The sequence below is a fragment of the Neolamprologus brichardi genome, chromosome 8 (genome assembly GCF_056152115.1).
Source record: "Neolamprologus brichardi isolate AB-2024 chromosome 8, ASM5615211v1, whole genome shotgun sequence".
Classification (NCBI taxonomy): domain Eukaryota; kingdom Metazoa; phylum Chordata; class Actinopteri; order Cichliformes; family Cichlidae; genus Neolamprologus; species Neolamprologus brichardi.
The window spans coordinates 18,493,463-18,512,916 of record NC_142111.1 but is presented as its reverse complement, the minus strand read 5'-3'; the positions used below and the strand labels follow the sequence as shown (position 1 = coordinate 18,512,916).

The following is a 19,454-nucleotide window of genomic DNA, read 5'->3' as shown; positions in this document are numbered from 1 at the left end:
ACTTTTTTAGTACCCGCTCGCCCGGGGTTCCAAGCGATCCCAGCAGGCACTAAAGTGTGACATCATCAGACTGCATGCCACTGACTGGCTGGTCAGTAGCATCACTCGATGAGTCAAGAGAGCCTCTCGTTCACGAAAATTAAAACAGACATTTTTGAAACCCAGCAACTAAGGAAATGGTTAAAACAACGCCATCGTCCCCTAGTCAGACGAAAAGTCACAGACCGAGCAGCAGGTTTCACTTTGACGTCCACCTTTTTTGTAGAGTTCGTGTGCCATATTAATAACATTGTGGGACGCTCGGACACGTTTCTGCAACGACAACCACGCACATTCGCTAGTACCAGATTGTAGTGGAAAACCAGTCAATCCAAATCAAGTCATGGCGATCCGTGGCGAATGGAAAAGGGGCTTTAGTTATCTATCTCCAACTACAACATATAGCTAATGTTCATTCAAGTCAATATTAATATTTAGCCAATGAACCAAAGTAAAAGACTGACTGTTTAAATTGATGATGGCTAAATTTGGCTAAACTTTTCGGTCAATGACAGGGATTAATGTTAGGTCGGTGTGCATCCTGAGGGAGGAATGAATGCACGGTACGGTAATCCGTTAGAAAGAATCTTCTTTAGGATTCTAGGTTTTTAGGATTCATCCTCTGGGGATAAACTTTTCCAAATTCTGACCAGAACTTTGAAGTTACATAATTAGTTGACCAAAAGAGAATCTGTCATCATTGAAGCTATTTAAAAAGCCAGAATACCTAAAGAGCATTTCATTCCACCTTAATAAGCTGCAAGCAGAGAGTTCCCCATGTGGGCTATGAAGGTCATTCATTACTATTTTGTGACATTTTAAGGGTCAAATAAGTGACAGATAAATTTACCATGAAAGAAATTAGTGAGCTAGATTTAAAGCCTTACCACCCAGTTTAATTTGCTTGCTCATTTTTACATACAGAGAGATTTATACAGAGGGTTTGCATCCACCACCGAGCAGAAAAGGTTGAAAAGATCTGATTCCAGAAGTCATTCTTGTGTTAACAGTATTCTCTGTTTATCCCTAATAATGTATTTTTTGTGAAACATACAGCGAGTAGTGATAAATCAGTGTGTGAGAGGCAGGCTGGCCTATTTTATTTTTATTTTTTGTATAAATGAGTTTTTAAAAAACTGAAGAGAAAACCCTGTCTGATCTGAGTCAGACAACCTATTAACGAGTATACTATATTTCCCACCGCTGCTGCCTTGTTGAGACTGCACATCACATCCTTCCTTCCTCGCTTAAGACAGAGGCGCACGAGAAGGTAAGAGCATCAGGAGGAAGCAGATAAAAGAGGAGTTTAAGGTGCACGAGCGAGGCAGGAAGAGGAAGATGATGGGTAAACGAAGGGTGGGCGGGAGAGTGGGGGTGTTCTTAAAGCTGAAAGACGAGCTCGTTGCTGAAGAGGGGAGGATGAGAAAGAGTCGGGAGGCAGAAATGGTGAGTAATGGAATAATGAAGGGGGGGGGGGACTGTGTCGCTCTGAGGCAGATGTACTGACGAGCCGGCTGGCTGATCGATGGGATGTGGTCAATCAGCACATTGATCCATACGCTCTGACCTCACTTTGGATGGCTGAGGGGCAAAGTGGGTGCCTGTGTGTGCGCTGGTTTATATACAAGTGCGTGTGCTGACATAGCATAAGGTTATGTAACTGCACATCAATTAACCCCCACCCCCCGTTAAGGAAACCTACAGTTTGGCAAGCATGAAATCATATACACTTTCACATTCGACACTCATTAACAGAGCTCACACGGACATTTTTTGCAGCATTGCATCATGAAAATAAGCTTCCTAAGACTTTAGATTTGCGATTAATTCACCACAATGAGCATTTTGTTGCCCCTCTTTTTTTTTTAAGATTACATCACGGTCATATGTTAATCCGGCTGAGAGCAGGGCCTCTATTAAATACTCTTACTTCAAAGAGGAAAATGACATTTCACAAAATAAAGTGTAATAATATTGTAATAAGTGGGTGCTGTGATTTCATATCCTCTTCCAAAGGCCTGACAGTGGATTTTCATTGTGTGTGTGTGTGTGTGTGTGTCTTGCCTGAAACAGTTGCCTGAAAGGTAGAAAATTATCAGAGTATTTCACAACGTGCTTTGGAGAAGAGTCTGCCGTTATCCTCTCCCCCTCCCAACTCTGTCCTGAAATCACCTTCATTAGCCTTTCGTCTAACATAAGGCAAGTTGACACAAAATGAGGGGAAGCAGTGGAACGAGATCACATGTTATAACTGGAGACAAAACTTGCAGACCTAAAACAAACAGCTCTTTATTCCCTTACATACAAATCTACGTGTAGCAGTCCAACATCACAGTCTTAACGTTAAATGATGGGAAACCGTAGTATAGTTTTCTCCTCTGCATAGCTGAGTACATCTCTGAAAGGACAGCAAAACGAATAAATAAGTAAAAAAAAACTTATCTTGAGCTGCAACACTGCGTTTTCGGGGGGGGGGGGGGGGGGGGGGGGGGTTAAAGAAGACAACAGCTCCTGTTGCAAAGAGACATGAGGAATGTGATGAACTGTGAAAGGGGGACTGCAAGTCGAACCTGAGATGCCCAAAGCAGATGCAATGCAAGTCCGAACAGCTCCTGTGTCACAGATAACGAGGGTAAAGCTGCATGATAATAGAATGGAAAACAACAAGTCGCCCCTACATGGTCTCATTTTACATTAGAAAAAGACGACTCCATGACTTTGGTTGGAGTTTGATATTGGCATTTATAGAAAGTATAAGAGTAAAGGACACAGAAGAAACACCCTTCAACCATGTTATGAGTGTTGATGTTGCATAGTTTGTCCACTAGAGGGCACTTTGCAAATTCCCCGTTGGAAACACTTGCTTGTAAGGCCACGAACACAACAAACAGGTAATCTGAGCAGAGCGCAAATAAATTAAAAATGACCACACGTAACAAGTGTTAGGGAAATCCGTTTCTCATGAAAGAAAAACCATATCGGCCGATATACTGCAATATTGGATTCTTAAATGACCAAATATCGGTATCGGCTTTTATAATGTGGTATCAGTCAGGCTCCAGCTGTTATATCCATACACACATGCAGTGTGACAACGACAGACTGCAGCACAGCTAAGGAAACTGAATAACAGAAGTGGAGGCTCTGACGAAGAGCTCAGTGCAAATGTTTGACACTGGAAGAGAGCATTTAATAATAAACATAAGGTAAACATCGTCTTCTTCCTTCTTGATCCTATCCCTAGCATCTTCCTCCGCATGTCCTCCTTCACAACATCCACGAATCTTCTCTATGGTCTTCCTCTTTTCCTCCTGCCTGGCAGCTCCATATTTAACATCCTTTGTTCAGTATATCCACTATCCCTCCTCTGCACATGTCCAAACCATCTCCGCCTTGCCTCGCTAACGTTGTCATAAATATGAAGGCCCATTTCATTGTAAAAGGCTCTGAACTGAAACCAGAGGTTTCACTGGATAAGGATGGTGCCAGTTGATACTGAATGATACTAGAGTTAAACATATATTTGTTACCGATTAAAGTGGACGTATTGTGTAGCTGTTAAGTGCAGTTATATTTCTGTGAAGGAAAAAATCAGTGCTGCAGACTTTTAAGTCGAGCATTACACTGGACCTTGGTGCGGGCCCTTGGTTTATCTACCTTCTGAAACAACATCTTTCCCCTTCAAATCAACTAGCCTCTCACTGGCTACAATTCACAAACAGACGGTTTGAACATCAGGTTACAACAAGAGAGGAAACTTCAGTATGAAATGGAGCCTTTAGGAGATGGATGCAGGTATTGTAACATGAAACTGGTGGTTTAGAAAAGTCTTGTTCTGAAACAATCGCACTCTTATCATTTTTCATGTTTTTTTAAACTGACTGTATGGAAAGAGGGGCAGATTTACGTTAGCGACTGATCAAAATCTTCCAAAATGGACTCTAGTAGGTCCGTAACCATGAGTATCACCCCCTGGTGGATATTACAAAGAATCTTGGTTGAAGGTACTGTCATGTTAGTTTCACTTTTCAGACCTGGAAGCCACAACCATCTTTTATACTGTCTGTAATAGGAACCTGAAGCTGGAGGGGAGGGACCTCTTGCGAGCAGAAAACAAGCATAATAAGTCCATCATATTGTAGTCTTTTTCAGTTTCACCCACTGGTGTGGCAAAGGCTCACGTTTGAATTTTGGGAATAGAAGACCAACAGTATTGATTCCTTACGCAATAATAACAGACAGGTGAAACCTGGGAATACTTTTTCCTAGCTGTTCACTGTGAACAGGAACATGAAACAAGCAGTCAAGCAATGGCATGCATACCACAGCCTAATAGACCACATAAAATACACTATGCAAATACAGTGTTTAGGATTTCTTTCCACCTGCACATGCAAAACTGTGGCTTTCACCTACAGACACGCACACCTACACACGCACACACAGCTACAGATCAAACGCATACCCAGTCTTCGTAGTGCCTGGTTCCATTCTGCAGCAGGTCTTCCAGCTGGATGGTGCAGTTGGCCACAAAGTCATCATACCCGATGGGTGCATCGTGGAACACGGACAGCTCCAGGCTCCTTCCCTCACGCACCTCGGTGCAGAACTCCTGGTGCCAAACGGGACTGTTGGTCTTGGTTCTGGTGGCGGTCTGGCCTAGTCGGGTCTGATCCAGATTCAGAGCCAGGTAGGGGTCCAGCAGGAAGGAGCCGCTCTTCCCCACTGCGTGACGCAGCGCCCATGGAGTGGGCTTTAGGTCCACCGCCTCACAAACCCGCACCTTCAACAGGCCACTGAACACGGGCATGGCTGCTGGGAAGTGTGTGTGCGTAAAAGGATGAGTGTGTGTGTGTGTGTGTGTGTGTGTGTGTGTGTGTGTGTGTGTGTGTGTGTGTGTGTGTGTGTTTAGGCTAGTCTGCCTGTTCCTGCTCCTGTACACAGAGTGTTTCCTTCCAATGAGCGGGGTCACTGCACAGTCCTGCTACATCCCATAATGCCGCTGGCTCCTTGGACTCTCAGTCTAGTACAGCCATATCAGAACAGCTCGTTATCCACACACGCGCGCAGAGACGCCAACAGGGCAGCTGACTGATCCCCAGCAGGCTGAAAAACGCAGAAATAACGCGGACTCACACCCTTCAGGGGTCTCCTGGTGGACGCTCTCCCACCGAGGCGGCTGCCTTGTTTGTTTACGATCGGTCTCGTGAGCCACACAAAATTCCTGTTACCGCGGAAACAGAACGGGGTATAAACGTCTCTGATCAGAAACGCAGGTTGACTGGCTCACGTTCACGTGAAGTCCCGGAGCTTCCCCGCGGTCCTCGTGTGTCTCTCCCGGGTCAGGGTGGAAGAGAGCGCGACCAGCCGCGCCTAGCCATCCGGGATTGGTGCTCCTCTTCCAGCCCGTCTCGGCTCACTCGCTCCTCTCCTGGATAATCTCCTTCCTACGACCTCACGGCACCGCGATATTTGCGCGTAACCCTCGGAAAGCAGTGCCTTTTATTGCCCCCCCACCCCCCCAAATGAAGGTTTTTTGGGGGGTTCACGAGCACCCCAAACACATCCCAGTGCTCCGCTCCCGTTTCGCTTTTTTTTTCCTCCTTTCGCTCTCTGCGCGCTCCCCTCGCTTCCCGTCCCCTCGCTCCTGAATCTGTGAGTGAGCGCGAGCTGCAGGAAATGCGCAAAACGCGTCACCCGCGTTGCCGGGCTTCTGCGCCGGATGAGAGAAAAGAAAGACAGAGAGAATCTGTGTGCGCGTGCGTGCGTGCATACATACGTGTGTGTGTGTGTGTGTGTGTGCTCAGCTGGAAGAGGTGTTTTTAAAAGAGGGGCGATGGAATTCACCCGCAGGCGTGGAGTAATGTGTATGTGTGAACGCGCGTGTCATGGCCAGACAGCCCACAGAGCCCATCAGTCCTCATGCATGACCACAGACAGCCTCATGCACAGTTAGAGAGTCTGAAGAGACAGGGCTGATATTGTTGAGTAAATCTGGTGGCAGCACTTTATAATACAGCCCGCGTTTTACCACACCCTGAATATAGGATGTGATTTTCAGGTTCCTAAAATACTACAGATTCCCAATTATACTTAAAAAATGAGTCATAGTCAACAGTTGTTTGTTTTTAAGATTAAATCATTTTAACACTAAACATTTTTAAGTAATAAAGCTTTATTAAAGAGTATCCCAACAGCCTTTTCATTGTTTGCCAGCTTTGATGGTTTCACAGGGAAAATTGAAAAGTTACGACACTGTCCGCGCCGATTTCTTGTCAGACTTTCTGCCCTTCTCATCTGCTCTGTGCAGATTGACATGTCTTCCTAAAAAGAGAGACAGACAGACAGACAGAGAAAAAACAGACTAGGCCTATTTTAAGCAACGTGGAGCAGAGAGACGCTTGGACACTTGTGGTACGTCTGGTAGAATTACAAGCATTGTCTTGAGCAGGTGCAGTCGGCTCCAGTGGTGATGAAAAGCCGGAACCATGTCTGTTGTATTCCTGGGGTTAGGCTTTATTATAAAGGGTGTCAACCCTGCTTTGTATTGAATTAGGGTTCCAGGCTGCCTTTTACAGTAATCTAAGCATCCCTTCTTACATTGTAGATACTAACAGAGCTACAGTCTGTATTATAAAGTGTTCCAGGCTTCATTATATTATAGAGAATCCCAAAGAGCACTTCTTATTTTGTAATTACACATTAATAGGTGTTTAGGCTGTATTTTAGAGTAGTCTAATATGCTTCAAGATACAATACATACTAATAGAGCTTCAGGCTGCATTATAAACCCAGCCTTCCCTATATCAATGAATATCCTGAAGCTCCTAAATCCCTTCTTCGTTTGTAATCAGACATTACTACTTGGGGTGAAGGCTGTATAATAGATTATCCTAAAGATCCTGTCTTATTTTTGTAATTACATGTTACTATTACGGGTCCAGGCTGCCTTTTAGAGTAGTCTAACCTTCTCTTATTACATTGTAATTACACCACAATGATAGGGCTCCAGGCTATATTGTAGAGTAATCCAATGAGCCCTTCTTATTATTTTATAATCAACCATTACTTTTATAGGGGTTTAGGTTCCATGTTAGAGTACCCTATCCCCTTCTTACCTTAAAGCAAACAGTTACCAGTTCTTCGAAAAAAATAGTTATATTCTGGGTTTTTTCTCTTGTCCCTTAAAAACTGCAAATTACTACTCTTTTGTTCTACTGTACTTATGGAATTTAACTAGCCTGAATTCAGCATATTTACATAATACATGTTCTGAAATGTCATCATCAAATCATCACTCTTTTTTATTTTAACAGACTATAAAAAGTGATGCCCTTGGGTGGGTTTTATCCACATATACAGGGAGGAGGTAGAGCCTCCTTAAAGAAATTGTATTCTTTCATTACATTTCATGTGATAATAAAATAAATTACATTTAATTATGTTTTTTAAATAAATTGCCCATTTTCTATAAAATTATAATATTCATCCAAAATTTCTATAGTTTCTTTCCCCAAATAGAAAGCTCTGAAAGTAAGAAACCATCTACACTTTTTCAAATTGCTGGAATAATATTTTAGCATCTTATAAAGTACGACAGTAATACTGGCTACTCCTATAAGACTATAATAGATGTTTGACTGGTTTTTAAATCAGCAGTGAGTGATGCTATTTCAGAAATGTTCCAAGACATGCCAGTACTCAAAACAATCAAATTTAGACATATATTCATTACTTATGCTGTTCTAAACTTTATTTAAAACTACACCACAAGCATAGCGCTGTTTTTGTCATAAATCTTCTGGACTTCTGGTTAGTGAAGCCCTGACCTCCTGTGCACTCGCTCAAGCAACATACACATCCTGGAACTTATAACTGCAAAGTATCTGCTAAAACTCCAGCTTTTCCCTGCTGTCTGCCTCCACTAGTCCTTAAACAAAGCGAAACCATAATCAAACGTCATCATTTCTTCTCCTCCAAACGTGCTGCTTGTTTATTCCTTTGTTGGTTTGGAATTGAAATACAACTCCTGCAATTACAGCTGTTGAAAACATAACAAACACATCTTCACAATGAGCCTCTTGGCCATGTCTTTTTTTCATATTTTTTCCCTATGGAGGAATCTGAGCATCTTAACTATGCAGCCAGTGGTGGAAGAGGTACCCAGGTCTTATCACAAGCAAAAGTCTTCTTTTGGATACTCACTTAGGCCACAGTGGCCTCTATCGTATCCTATGCCTAGTATCCTTGTTTGTCACACCAACCCTCTGTGTGTCCTCCTACTTCCATTACTGTGGCCTGTCTGGCAGCTCTATTTTCTATACCTTTTACCCAATATATCCACCATCCCTCCTCTTCACATGTCCAAACTCTCTCAAGCTTACCTCTATGCTTTGTCTCTAAACCACTCGGTCTGAGCTGTCCCCCTAACATTCTCATTTCTAATTCTGTCCAGTGAAAACAGGAGCATCTTCCACTCCGCTACCTCCAGCTGGGTCTCCTGTCTGAAATAATGTATTATTTATTTATTTAGATATCAAATTATGATCTAGTAAATTAAATATAATGATGAGTAAAATGTCATCATATCATCAGAGACTGTTTATTAACGCCTATGCAGTTTATGATGAGGCCTGTCCAACTGCGCCACCTGCTGGTGCAAGAAAAGTATCACCGGAAGGATGACGCTATCAGTCGTGACGTCACTGAACGCTGTGTTCAAGTGCAGCTCGGAGATCGTTGCTATTTTGCAATGGTCAGGAGGAAAAAGGTCGTCCAGTCGTCTGTGCTTTAAAACCACTGCATGTTAAAACAAAATGCTATTCTGTTCTTCTCGCCCTTCACAGGATAGTGGATGGTTATAATGACTCACGCCGAACCAAGATAAATGCCAAGAAATATGAGTCAGTTGTCTCAGAAATACTACCCAAGTGGTGGAGCCAGACTAAAGTTAGAGATGATGGTTTAAAAATATATAGACATGTGGCACATTAGAATTAAAAGTTTCTCTCTCTCTCTCTCTCTCTCTCTGTTTCTTTCTTCTTTTTTTTTTACTTAAAATGTAGAATACATTAAAAACCCCAATAAAGGCAGTAGTGGTGCAGTAAAGTCCGGTTTTATTACTGTATAGCCGGTGAATCACTATTGAACTACTGCGTAGTTTCAGCTTTAACACATTGGACTTACATAAACGGGTATAAACCAATGACTGAAGAAAACAGTCGTTGGTTTTCTACAGTCATTGGTATAAACGCAAATTGAATTTAATGTTACCACTAGGTGGCGCCGGTGTGCATTTACTTTGTTAAATAACGTTTCCAGAAAGTGAGAGTATTTAAATAATATCTATCCATATATGTAGGCGTAGTTTGCATGTATACAGGTGTATAAAAATATTTGGCATACAAAAAAGGTCACTGTGTGGACCGGAACTGAGGGCATTATGCAGGAAAGTCAGGTTAAACATACTGATCTCAAAAGTAGGCAAAAATAAACGAATACTTACGGAAAATCCAACATGATTATTAAACGTATTCAGCACGGTTTTAATACTCAACTGGTTTTAAAAAAAGGAATAGTTTGAGTTTATTTAAGCAAAGTTTTTATTTGCAATTCTATATGTATGTTTTTCCCTTATTTGGGGTTTTGGATCAATCATAAAACAACAAAGCTTTGATAAGCTTTATATGCTTTGATAAATCCCTTTAGGTAACCCCTTAAGAACACATTTTAGGCTGAAGCCACATGCGAGTCATTTGCTATAAATATTTTGTATTTACTGTAATGATAAATTGTAATCATAAATTGTGTTTTTTTGTGTGTGTGTGTGTGTGTGCTAACTGTTTATATGACAGGTTTTTGGTTCCGGATCATTACAAAAGTATTCATAACATTAATATAATAAATAACTTTATTTCTATAAAATACCAAAAAACATTTATTCAGCATTAAAATGAACATCAAGTAGACAGAACATGGCTACACAGTAACTTTTAAATAACGAAAAAATGGCAAGTTGACAAAAAACGGTTATTAAAATACAAACAGACAGGGAGCAGGCAGAATTCAGTGGTGCTGACTGATTGTCTACAGTAAACATTTAGGAGTCCACCTTGAGCCTCTAAAGGAACAACTAGACTGATTTTTTATGACAGATAATTTGAGAAAATGAGTGAGAATGAAAGTGATTTGCTCACTGGCAGTTTTCAGTCTTCTCTTTGGGGGGTCCCTGGGTTCAACAAGAGTGCATTGCTTGATGCGTGTTTAATTATGTTCAAAGACAAACTGGGTCAGCAGATGTGCACTCACCCTCCAATCATGCAGTTTAAATAAAATCGGTGGTTACAATTCAAAATTTGTACCTGAAGACCACCAGAAACCAAAAAGAAAGAAGAAACACCCAGAAAAGGTTAACGTAACCTTCGCCTGTGGAATGATATTGCGTTTTATACCCCGAATTTATTGCAGCGCAAATCCTGACCAGCGTTTGTCCACACACATTCTCCTCACAGTTGACCGACGGCAGAGCCTAAATGTTTATTTCACTTTTAAAAGTTTCAGACGTCCAAGTCAGAGTCACTGTCCGTTACTGAGAGCAGAGTTTCTCCATCCGCGCGCTCTGTGCTCCCGTCTGGACTACAGCCTCCTCTGCTTAGTGCACGCGCTCTGTCGGAACACATGTGGTGGTGCTGCAACCTATTACTGAAGAGGGAAAAAAGTAATTTTATCAACTCGGGTAAAGTAGAACACAAAACTTATAACTAAAACCGAAATTTAATCCAGCCTATGAACTAAATTAATGCCATCTCCGTCCCTGTCAAACTCGAGTCTATCCTTGCATGATGAGCAATTTGTGCCCATTCATGCATGCCTTGTTTTGCCTTCATCAACACGGTGATTGACCCGCACATTGACCCTGAAGTAAATTGTAGTGACAGAAAGGTGAAGAAAGACCGACTATGCAACTGGAAAACGAAAACCTACAAGCTGCAGGGCGTGCGCTTTTACGCATGAATGGCCTTTTTGCGCACCCTTAGCTAGAGTACTGCCCAACTGAATAGTAAGTATGAACAGTAGTCTCATCACACTGTTGTTGTGATTTGATACATAAATAAAACTGACTGAAATGTGATATAGATACGGTAACTTGATGCTAAAAAAATCTCCAAATGCGCTCGTGCATTTATTTAAAAACAAAAGACAGACAAACAAACCTCAGTGCACCTTCCAAGGGCACAGCCTAGTTCTAGTCATATCTACTGACCTGTTTTTGGCTGCTGCCGCCCTGTCTCTCTGTCTGCGGTTTTTGAACCAGTTCCCTACTTGGGTCGGTGTCAGTCCGGTGGCGTGTGCCAGCTCCCGCTTCTTGCCCGGATTAGGGTACGGATCCTGCAGGTACCACTCTCTCAGCAGGCCCCTGGTGCGCTCTTTAAAGCAATGTGTCTTCTGCTCTCCGTCCCAGATGGTCCTGGGTAACGGGAACTTCTTCCTCACGCGGTACTTGTCCACGGGTCCAAGCGGCCGCCCGCGTAGCTTTTCTGCTTCCCGGTAGTGCGCTTCGAGCCACATCGCCTGCAATTTACCGTGCGAGGCGCGCGTGAAGCGGTGAGTCTCCAGGATGTGATAAAGCTCTCGGAAACTTCCCGTGTGGAAGGCTACTACAGCGCGAGCCCGCTGCACAGATTCGTGTTCAGAAATAGAGTCGCGGCCGTCCGAGGTCATCGGAAGCGACCAGAGGAAGCGGGCCAGCCGCTCGATGTCTCCTGTCTCCTCCAGGGTCTCGCACACGCTGGCGATCTGCGCAGCAGAGAAACACAGTCCCGGTAGGGCAACGGGAGCGCAAGCCCCGGAAGAGTCATCCGGGGACTGAGAGCGAGCCAGGACAGGGGACCCGTCCGCAAAGTGCGGCAGGAGGAGGCGGGAGGCTGAGAAAAAGTCGAGGGGAGACCTGAAAACCATCTGGCTCGCAGACTGAAGCCAAAAAGGAGGCGGAAAGCGTTCCGTGAACCATCTGACAGAAATCTGCTTAAATCTGATTTTTAAACTCACCTGGGAGTCAGGGAGGGACACTGACTCTGACTTCTCATTGGACACCCGGGAGCTGATGCGGGGTTGTCATGGCACCACTGTCAATCAAACACAGCTGGATGATCTCTGGCACTAGCTGTACAGATGAATTCACTTCGGTTGCATTTCTAATGTGGACAGTTCATTCTGTTTTCCCCCTGTAGATGGAGGCTGCAGTGCAAAAACAAAAACAGCATCAATTTTTTAATCTGTCAATGTTAACAGAAGAAGAAGAATAGTCCTGTCACTGTACATGTACAACAAAATTATGGGTACTCCACACCAACTGTGCAAGAGTAAAATAAATAAACAAATAAATATAAATAGTATTCTACAGTTTTCAGTGCTTTTGCATTTCTTTGTACTATTGCAATGTGAAGGTTTTGTGTGTGCAAGCTGTGTGCCAACATAGTAAATATAACAGTTTATAAAGAAAGAGGGAAACATTGCATGGCTCTGACGGCAGAAGGCAGAAGAACTAAAAGCAAAGTCCTGGTGGTGAGTATATAGTGCACTGTAATTCTAAATTTTCATGGTGATTATGTTGAAAACTGCAATCAACACCTATCACCTCAGTCTCATAACCTCTCTCTTCCTGGCAGTAAGCTGCTTGCATCATTAATAGCAGTAATGCGTAGCGTCCTGTTGTGATTGGGAACAACATCAGAACCTGAAAGCGTATGTTTCTCTAAGTGGTCTCCCTCCACTCTAATCACTTTTCTAATCATTTTCCAATATCCATGAGTTTAGAGATAAGCTGCTCCATCTCCATTCTCTTACCTTGGATTAGCATTGGGTCTATGCAGCCTGCTAACATTAGTGTAATGGAGCAGTTTATTCAATCAACATTAACACATTTTAGCTGCCCTGGGCCATATGCTTTGAAGTGTGGCAACTTTTGCCCTTCTGTGTATGTTTGTGCTTGTATTCTTTAAGGTATGAGCACATGAAACTGTTTACACTGTCATACTGTGTTGATTTTCCTCCTTTTTTAGGACAGTAAAGGAAATTGCTGCAGTGGAGAACATTATATTTTAGCATGCAATGCAAGGCTAGAGTTAAGTTTGGGGTTGATCACGATGGTCAGAGTCCAGTAAACTAGTGTAAATAAGTGGAACGTCTTCTTGTATGTGCAAGCTAAAGTACTTGATCGAAACAACAAAAACTATCTTTTATATCTTTGCTGGAACCCTGTTCTGTCACACAGAAACACCCTCCAAATACCCCCATGCAGATGTGTGGGATGTAAAAAAAAATGGTGTCACTCGGCTTAAAAGGGTTAATGCCAATTACCCAAACAGACAGATGTCCCTGCACTGTGATGTGAGGGGTTGTGTGCCAGTTTTTCACCCTGAGCGACACATATGGTTCTGGTTAATCCCTAAATCAAATCAAGTAAGCCTAAAATAATAAATAATCCCAAATATTTTATACATATTAAAGAATTTAATGCAAAACAACAAGGAAACAATAGAGGAAGGGCTGTGAAAAATATACATATGTTCAAATTTAAATTAATCCAACAAATAAACTGTATGCAAGACATTTCGACACAATGGGTTTTGATACTGATTTTACTGAGATCACCAGGGTGGTCATTCAAGCCTCGAAGTTCTCTAACAGCAGACGTTAAAGAGGACACGAAACACTAAACAGGTAATAACCAATTTAAGAAAGAAGTGCTTAAAGTTTACATTTTGAGAACATGTACGGAGCCATCTTCTGTCAGCACGGAACGTGACGTCATGTGGTTGGTTGCAGATAATAGACTTGCATTAGTTTATGCTAGCTAACCAGGGACAGAACTGATTACTCTGAGGAAAATAATGACAGAAAAACTAAAAATCAGTTTAAAAGAATCATTTTTGTGCTGCAGTGAGTTTTATGTTGAGAAACCAATTGACTGTTCACAAAGTAGAGATTAATAGCAATATTTTGTAGAAATGTTAAATGAATAGAACATAAGAATAAAATACAATAAGTACAACATAAAAGAATTACAATAGCTCAACAGGGTAAGAAGTACACAAAAGAAAGGGCCTCGATTAAAAAGAAGCATAAAAAAAGTTAAAATCTAATTAAAATACAAGACAAAAAAAAATGGTAAAATGGCCTGCATTTGTATAGCGCTTTTCTAGTCCTTAAGGACCCCAAAGTGCTTTACACTACATTCAGTCATTCACCCATTCACACACACATTCACACACTGGCGATGGCAAGCTACAGTACATTGTAGCCACAGCTGCCCTGGGGCGCACTGACAGAGGCGAGAACACAATAAAATGACCAAATAAAGCAAACTTTATCAGTAAAAATGGTTTCTAAATTAAGTAAAAGCATTAAATAGATAGCATACAAGTGGCTCAGAGTGCAAATAGTGTAAAGTGTAATGACAGTGCAAGGTTGAAATAGCATGTTAACACAAGAGAACAGATAATAATCTGTTAGACAGATGTGTTGCATTGTCACACGCTATTGCACAATGTATCACAGATTTCCTGCATCTGTCGTTATGGCAGTCTGCTGGAGACAGTGTCCAGGAAGTGCTGCAGTTTATCATTTCTAACCAATTTAATTAAAAATATGAACATTTCCCGACAATTTATGTGATGTTGTGCCAGGTAGCATTTTTTTTTTTTTTTTTTTATCTTTCTTTTTATTTTTTTCCCCTATGGAACACATTTCTCCCTTAATTTTGTAACATTCAGGAAAGCCTCATTTCCTACAGTGAAAGGATGGGGACAAAATGAAAAAAATGTTTCATTCACTTTCAGCTAGTTGCACAATGAACGATCAATATGTTTTGTGATCACTTTTTTGTATGCATGTATTCAGTGAAACCATGTAGCACTGCAAAGATTATGCAAACAAAGAACCCACGGGAATCAGAAGAAGAGGAGAAAAAACAAAAGAGAGAACTAGACAAGGAGAAAGTTCAGTAAGCTTTTAAGATCTTAGACTGCTTGGGCCTCCATTTTTCTTTTGCCCTGTAGATACCTGCTCTGGACAGCTGAGGATAAGCAGCGTCAACAAAAGTAATGGTGTTTCCACAGTGGGGGACATAAAATCCTGGTTGGAAAAAAACAAAGCCAATGTGGTGGTTCATTAAACCTACCTCTATCTGAAGGCCACCAGATGGCGATAGGTGTGGTTGCAAAAAGATATCTGGTCCTATAGAAGCCTTTGGGAATACGGCTTTCTTTCTTGACCTTTCCTGCTGAGTTCAAGGACTAAGTCGCTCATGTTGGGTCATTTTGAAAAAAAAAAAGTTTCACAAATGAGGAAGAGCCATGCTATGTCCTGCTCACTCATTGGTGAAGTACTTTTCAAGTCATTACCCAACGAGCAAGTGGTTTTACTATCAGAACCACCCCTCCTTGTCACATTGGCACATCTTGAGGCTTTGCTACAGGACTTCACAAGCCGAGTGACAACACGCTAGCTATCTTAGTCTTTTATATCGTTTTTGGTGGCATCCAACGTCTTATCAGCCTTCAAGGCAGGTAAAGGTGCATATCTATGGGCTTTATGCAGCTGCAGGTATAGAATAGAAATGTGTAACATCACAGACAGATTGTCTCTAACCACTCTCCAGCACATTCCTGCAAAATGTAGTAAAAGGTTTTACCAGAGGGGCATCAAACATAAGGTTCGGGGACCAGCAAAGACTTCAATTCAGCCTACTGGACATCTTCTGGAAACTGTAAAGAAAGGGAAACGTTTTGGACTTTTAAATGCATTTTCATGTATTTTACAGCTTGTCCTACTGACAAGACCTCTCCCACAGCCAATCGTACTGCACCAAAGTAATGCAATAACAGATAAAGAATTAAATGATGGAAAAGTTGCTGTTTTTTCACTACAATTGATTTTTTTTTTTCACAAAATGCCCACAGTAAAATAAATAAATAAAACACAACATTTTCTGTTATAATTACAGGACTGATCGGGCAATGGGCTACTAAAAGTTTTTGTGTAATTTTGAACAATAATATTTTACAATTAAAGCCCAAAGAATAGTGCTGACAGATTTATTTCATTAACTACAGCAGCATTTCTTTATCATGTGAAGAAAACTGAGACGTACTGCTGAAATCGAACTTCTTTTTTCTTATACTGATATTCCGGAGATTCAATGTGCAGTTAAACAACTTTACACAGACAGAAACAGGAGTTTCTCTGGTTTAACACAGTCTGCAGCTCCGGATAACATTGGTCATGGTCAGCAGTGATGAGGTGCTTAAGAGTTATGAGACCACGATCATTCAAATATAGGTGAATACGAGCTCCAGTTACATGAAACACCACATGATTTTTCGGCCAACCTCCACTTAGGTTAGACACAGAAGGGCTAAAACAAAAATTTGCATTTAATCCAAACAGTGTTAGGGAATGTAACTCCATGCAATTTAAATGGAACAAGATTCTCCTCTAAAGCATCATTACTTTTATTCAAACATGCCGGTGCTCCAGTCAGATTTCCCCACCTGTATTTCACGACACCTCGAGGTGAAGATTCCCAAAATTAACGAGTAAAGTAAACATAAGTTATCAAACTGGCAGAAGAAGTGGAAATGGCAGACAGGAAGGGATGGCTAATTAGGGATTTAATAAAATAAACTTAGGCATTATTACATTTAAATAATAATGATATATACACACACACTCACAGTCATTTCAAAGCACTGAATAAATACATAATTCCCGTTTAGTTCCTGGCCCTCTTTAAGGCTATTTTCTATTCTTCAGTTACACACATGTATTGCAGAGAATGTCTTGCAATCATCTGTGACTATTTTTGTGGTGATAACATCAGCTTGTCAATTATTGCCTAATTTCTAAATGCACTAAATGCACAGTTTAAGACACAATGAAAGTGGTGTAAAAGTTTTGGCCAAGAAAGCTGTCAGTTCTGTTTACTCGTCTTCACAGACACGCACTCATCATGTGGACTCACTCATCTTGCTCGACTCGAGCTCGAGTCTGTGGATGCTTTTGTTTGCAGACCGTTTTATCTGTGTTGTAACAGCAGAACAATGGACTCACACAACAGGCTTTGAGCGACAGTCAGGACCAGAGCTCCTCCAAGTTGAAAAAACATTCTTCTGTGGAAGCAGGAAGGACATGCCAAACATACTTGAGGAAAGATACTCAAAGTGTATGTGTGCATGTATGATGAGGAAGGAAGTGTGTTATAACGGAGACAATCATATTAATTCAGCTGCACCTCCACCAAGCTGCAGGGTAATTATCAGGGGTGGGGGGAGGAGGAGGGAAAGCAGAGGTGGCTAAAACCGGGTGGGTGACACTTCCAGGGTGGCTGGAGAAACACTATGAGGAGACAAAGTGAATCTCCTTTGCATCTCCTTATCCCCTCATAAACAAAAGCCGTGCTCCTAATTAACCTCTCCACTGACCTCTTAAGCCCCAAAACTCTAACCCCCTCACCCGTGGCCATACAGGCCCCAAACTCCCAACAAAGCCTCCTCCTTATTAAGCCACTAATCACTTCCCGAGTCTTTGTCGTGCTTTTGTGCCATTACAGGTTTCCAGGAGAATCTGGAGCACAATTGTACACAAAAAAAACGAGGGTAAATTGTTGCACAGCGAGACTGTGCAGCGAGACTGTGCAACAATTTACAAACTGTTATAAACTTATAAACTGTTGAATAAGTGATCAGAAAAAGAAATAGCAATAATTATAGTGATGATTCTTTAATTTAAAAGAATATTTTAACATTTTTGGTAAGTGCATTTTCATTACACTTTTTTCGGTCACGTTAAATGAAGAGGAATTAACAGAGCCTGTAACAAACGAAACATTAGCAAAAACTTAATATGCAATATGATTTTTCACCATTAATCTTCATCATCATCATCAACATCAGCCGTCTTTGTCTGTGATTTCAACAACTTGACAGTCCATTGACTTTCATCAACTTTTACTGACATTTTCTAACCAAAAGCCAAAATATTTGCCAGATAATTCCAACAAGGGTTGTTTTTAATGTGATATTAAAGAGCCAGATCTCAACATCAGTGGTACTGCAAAGTATTTTTACTAGTGTGCATAACAACGAGACAAGCCGGCACATGTCTGAGAGTGAGAGCCCCCTTGTCAGCCTCTCATGAAGATTTAGTATCTAAATGGGGAGTTTTTAGGTACTAAACAACCTCCAACAAAGCACAGTACTAGGGCTGGGCTATATCATACCGTTCACGGTAATACCGGTATAATGTTGGGCAACGATAAGAAAATGAAATATCGCGATAAAATATGGGTAAAATGCGCATGCGCAGTGCCTTTGTTTTCATACGCACATGGCGGAAAAAGCATGACGCCGACGGAGAATGAGAAGGGCGAAAGCGGATCGTTGAATGAAACGGATGAACCAGAACTGGTTTGTAAAAATGCTGCAACTTCAGTGGTGTGGAACTGGTTTAGCTTTCGTCCATCAGATACACAACAAAGCACTATTTCTGGTAGCGCATGCTAGCGGGCCGTTGTTATTACCGTGTTTTTTGGAAAATACAGCACACTTAAAATCAATCCTTTGATTTTTCTGAAAGTCGACAGAGCCCCTTATAATCCCGTGTGCCTTATGTATGAATTCTGGTTGTGTTTACTGACCTCGAAACGATTTTATGTGGTACACGACGCTCGAAAATCTGTCAAATGTTTTAGTATGACTTTGCTAAGCTACGAAGCCGCACTGCTTGATGGATTGTCGGAGCATTACGGCTATCGTAGGCGGAGCCTCGCGGAGTGATACATACTGTGCTTCAACATAATCTTACCATATTGTGTGTGTATAACCTCTTTTTAAGTTTTGTGGATATTATACATGGTTATGCTGAGGATATGTCGGCCAGTTTCCACTGGAAATGCCTTTTGGTTAAACTGTCAGCAAGGAATTTGCATTTGCACTGTTAAATTTTTATATAACTTTAATGCACATAAAAAACAGCTGCTTGTTTAAGTGAAAATACATTAATGGGTTGGTTTTTTTTTTGCACTAATAAAGTTGTGGAGTTGTAAAGTATTTTGTCTCGTGTCAATTATATCGTCAGTTATATCGTTATCGCAAATTTTCTAATGTATATCGTGATAAATATTTTTGGTCATATCGCCCTGCTCTACACAGTACTATGAGAAATATGTCAGAAAACTATTCCTGCTACAGGTGGAAACAACAAACCTCATTCACCTTTAAACTAAAGTGTTAAAATTTAAAGGGGAAAAATACCTTCCTAGGCTACGTTTGCAGCTTTATGCAATGCTATTGGAACAGGATGGTTTTGTTTGTGTGAATAAATACATGCACCACTCACCAATAAAGCACAGTTCA

General features: G+C 41.4%; 2 protein-coding genes across 2 annotated transcripts in view; both read right to left on the bottom strand.

Annotated features, from left to right (window-relative positions):
- The window catches only part of prkcea (protein kinase C, epsilon a), a 50,658-nt gene extending 44,978 nt beyond the window's left edge, over nt 1-5,680 (bottom strand). The window contains exon 1 of the mRNA XM_035907845.2: nt 4,505-5,680. Coding sequence (XP_035763738.1) covers nt 4,505-4,849 — 345 coding nt within the window. The 5' untranslated portion in view covers nt 4,850-5,680. The remainder of the gene's footprint in view (nt 1-4,504) is intronic.
- A 4,250-nt stretch (nt 5,681-9,930) lies between these two features.
- Nucleotides 9,931-12,055, bottom strand: six3b (SIX homeobox 3b). Its single transcript, XM_006791019.3, has 2 exons — nt 11,303-12,055; nt 9,931-10,740 (listed from the first exon to the last, which is right to left on the bottom strand). Exons 1-2 carry the CDS (start codon nt 11,995-11,997, stop codon nt 10,596-10,598), a joined length of 840 nt encoding a protein of 279 aa, XP_006791082.1. The 5' UTR covers nt 11,998-12,055; the 3' UTR covers nt 9,931-10,595.
- Between the last annotated feature and the right edge of the window lie 7,399 nt (nt 12,056-19,454).

Excerpts from the sequence above, each read along its gene's own strand:
- six3b (XM_006791019.3), bottom strand. The coding sequence starts at position 11,997 with ATGGTTTTCAGGTCTCCCCTCGACTTTTTCTCAGCCTCCCGCCTCCTC. Across the intron at positions 10,741-11,302 it reads GCGGCAGCAGCCAAAAACAG|TAATAGGTTGCAGCACCACC; the intron begins GTCAGTAGATAT and ends TTCCCTCTTCAG.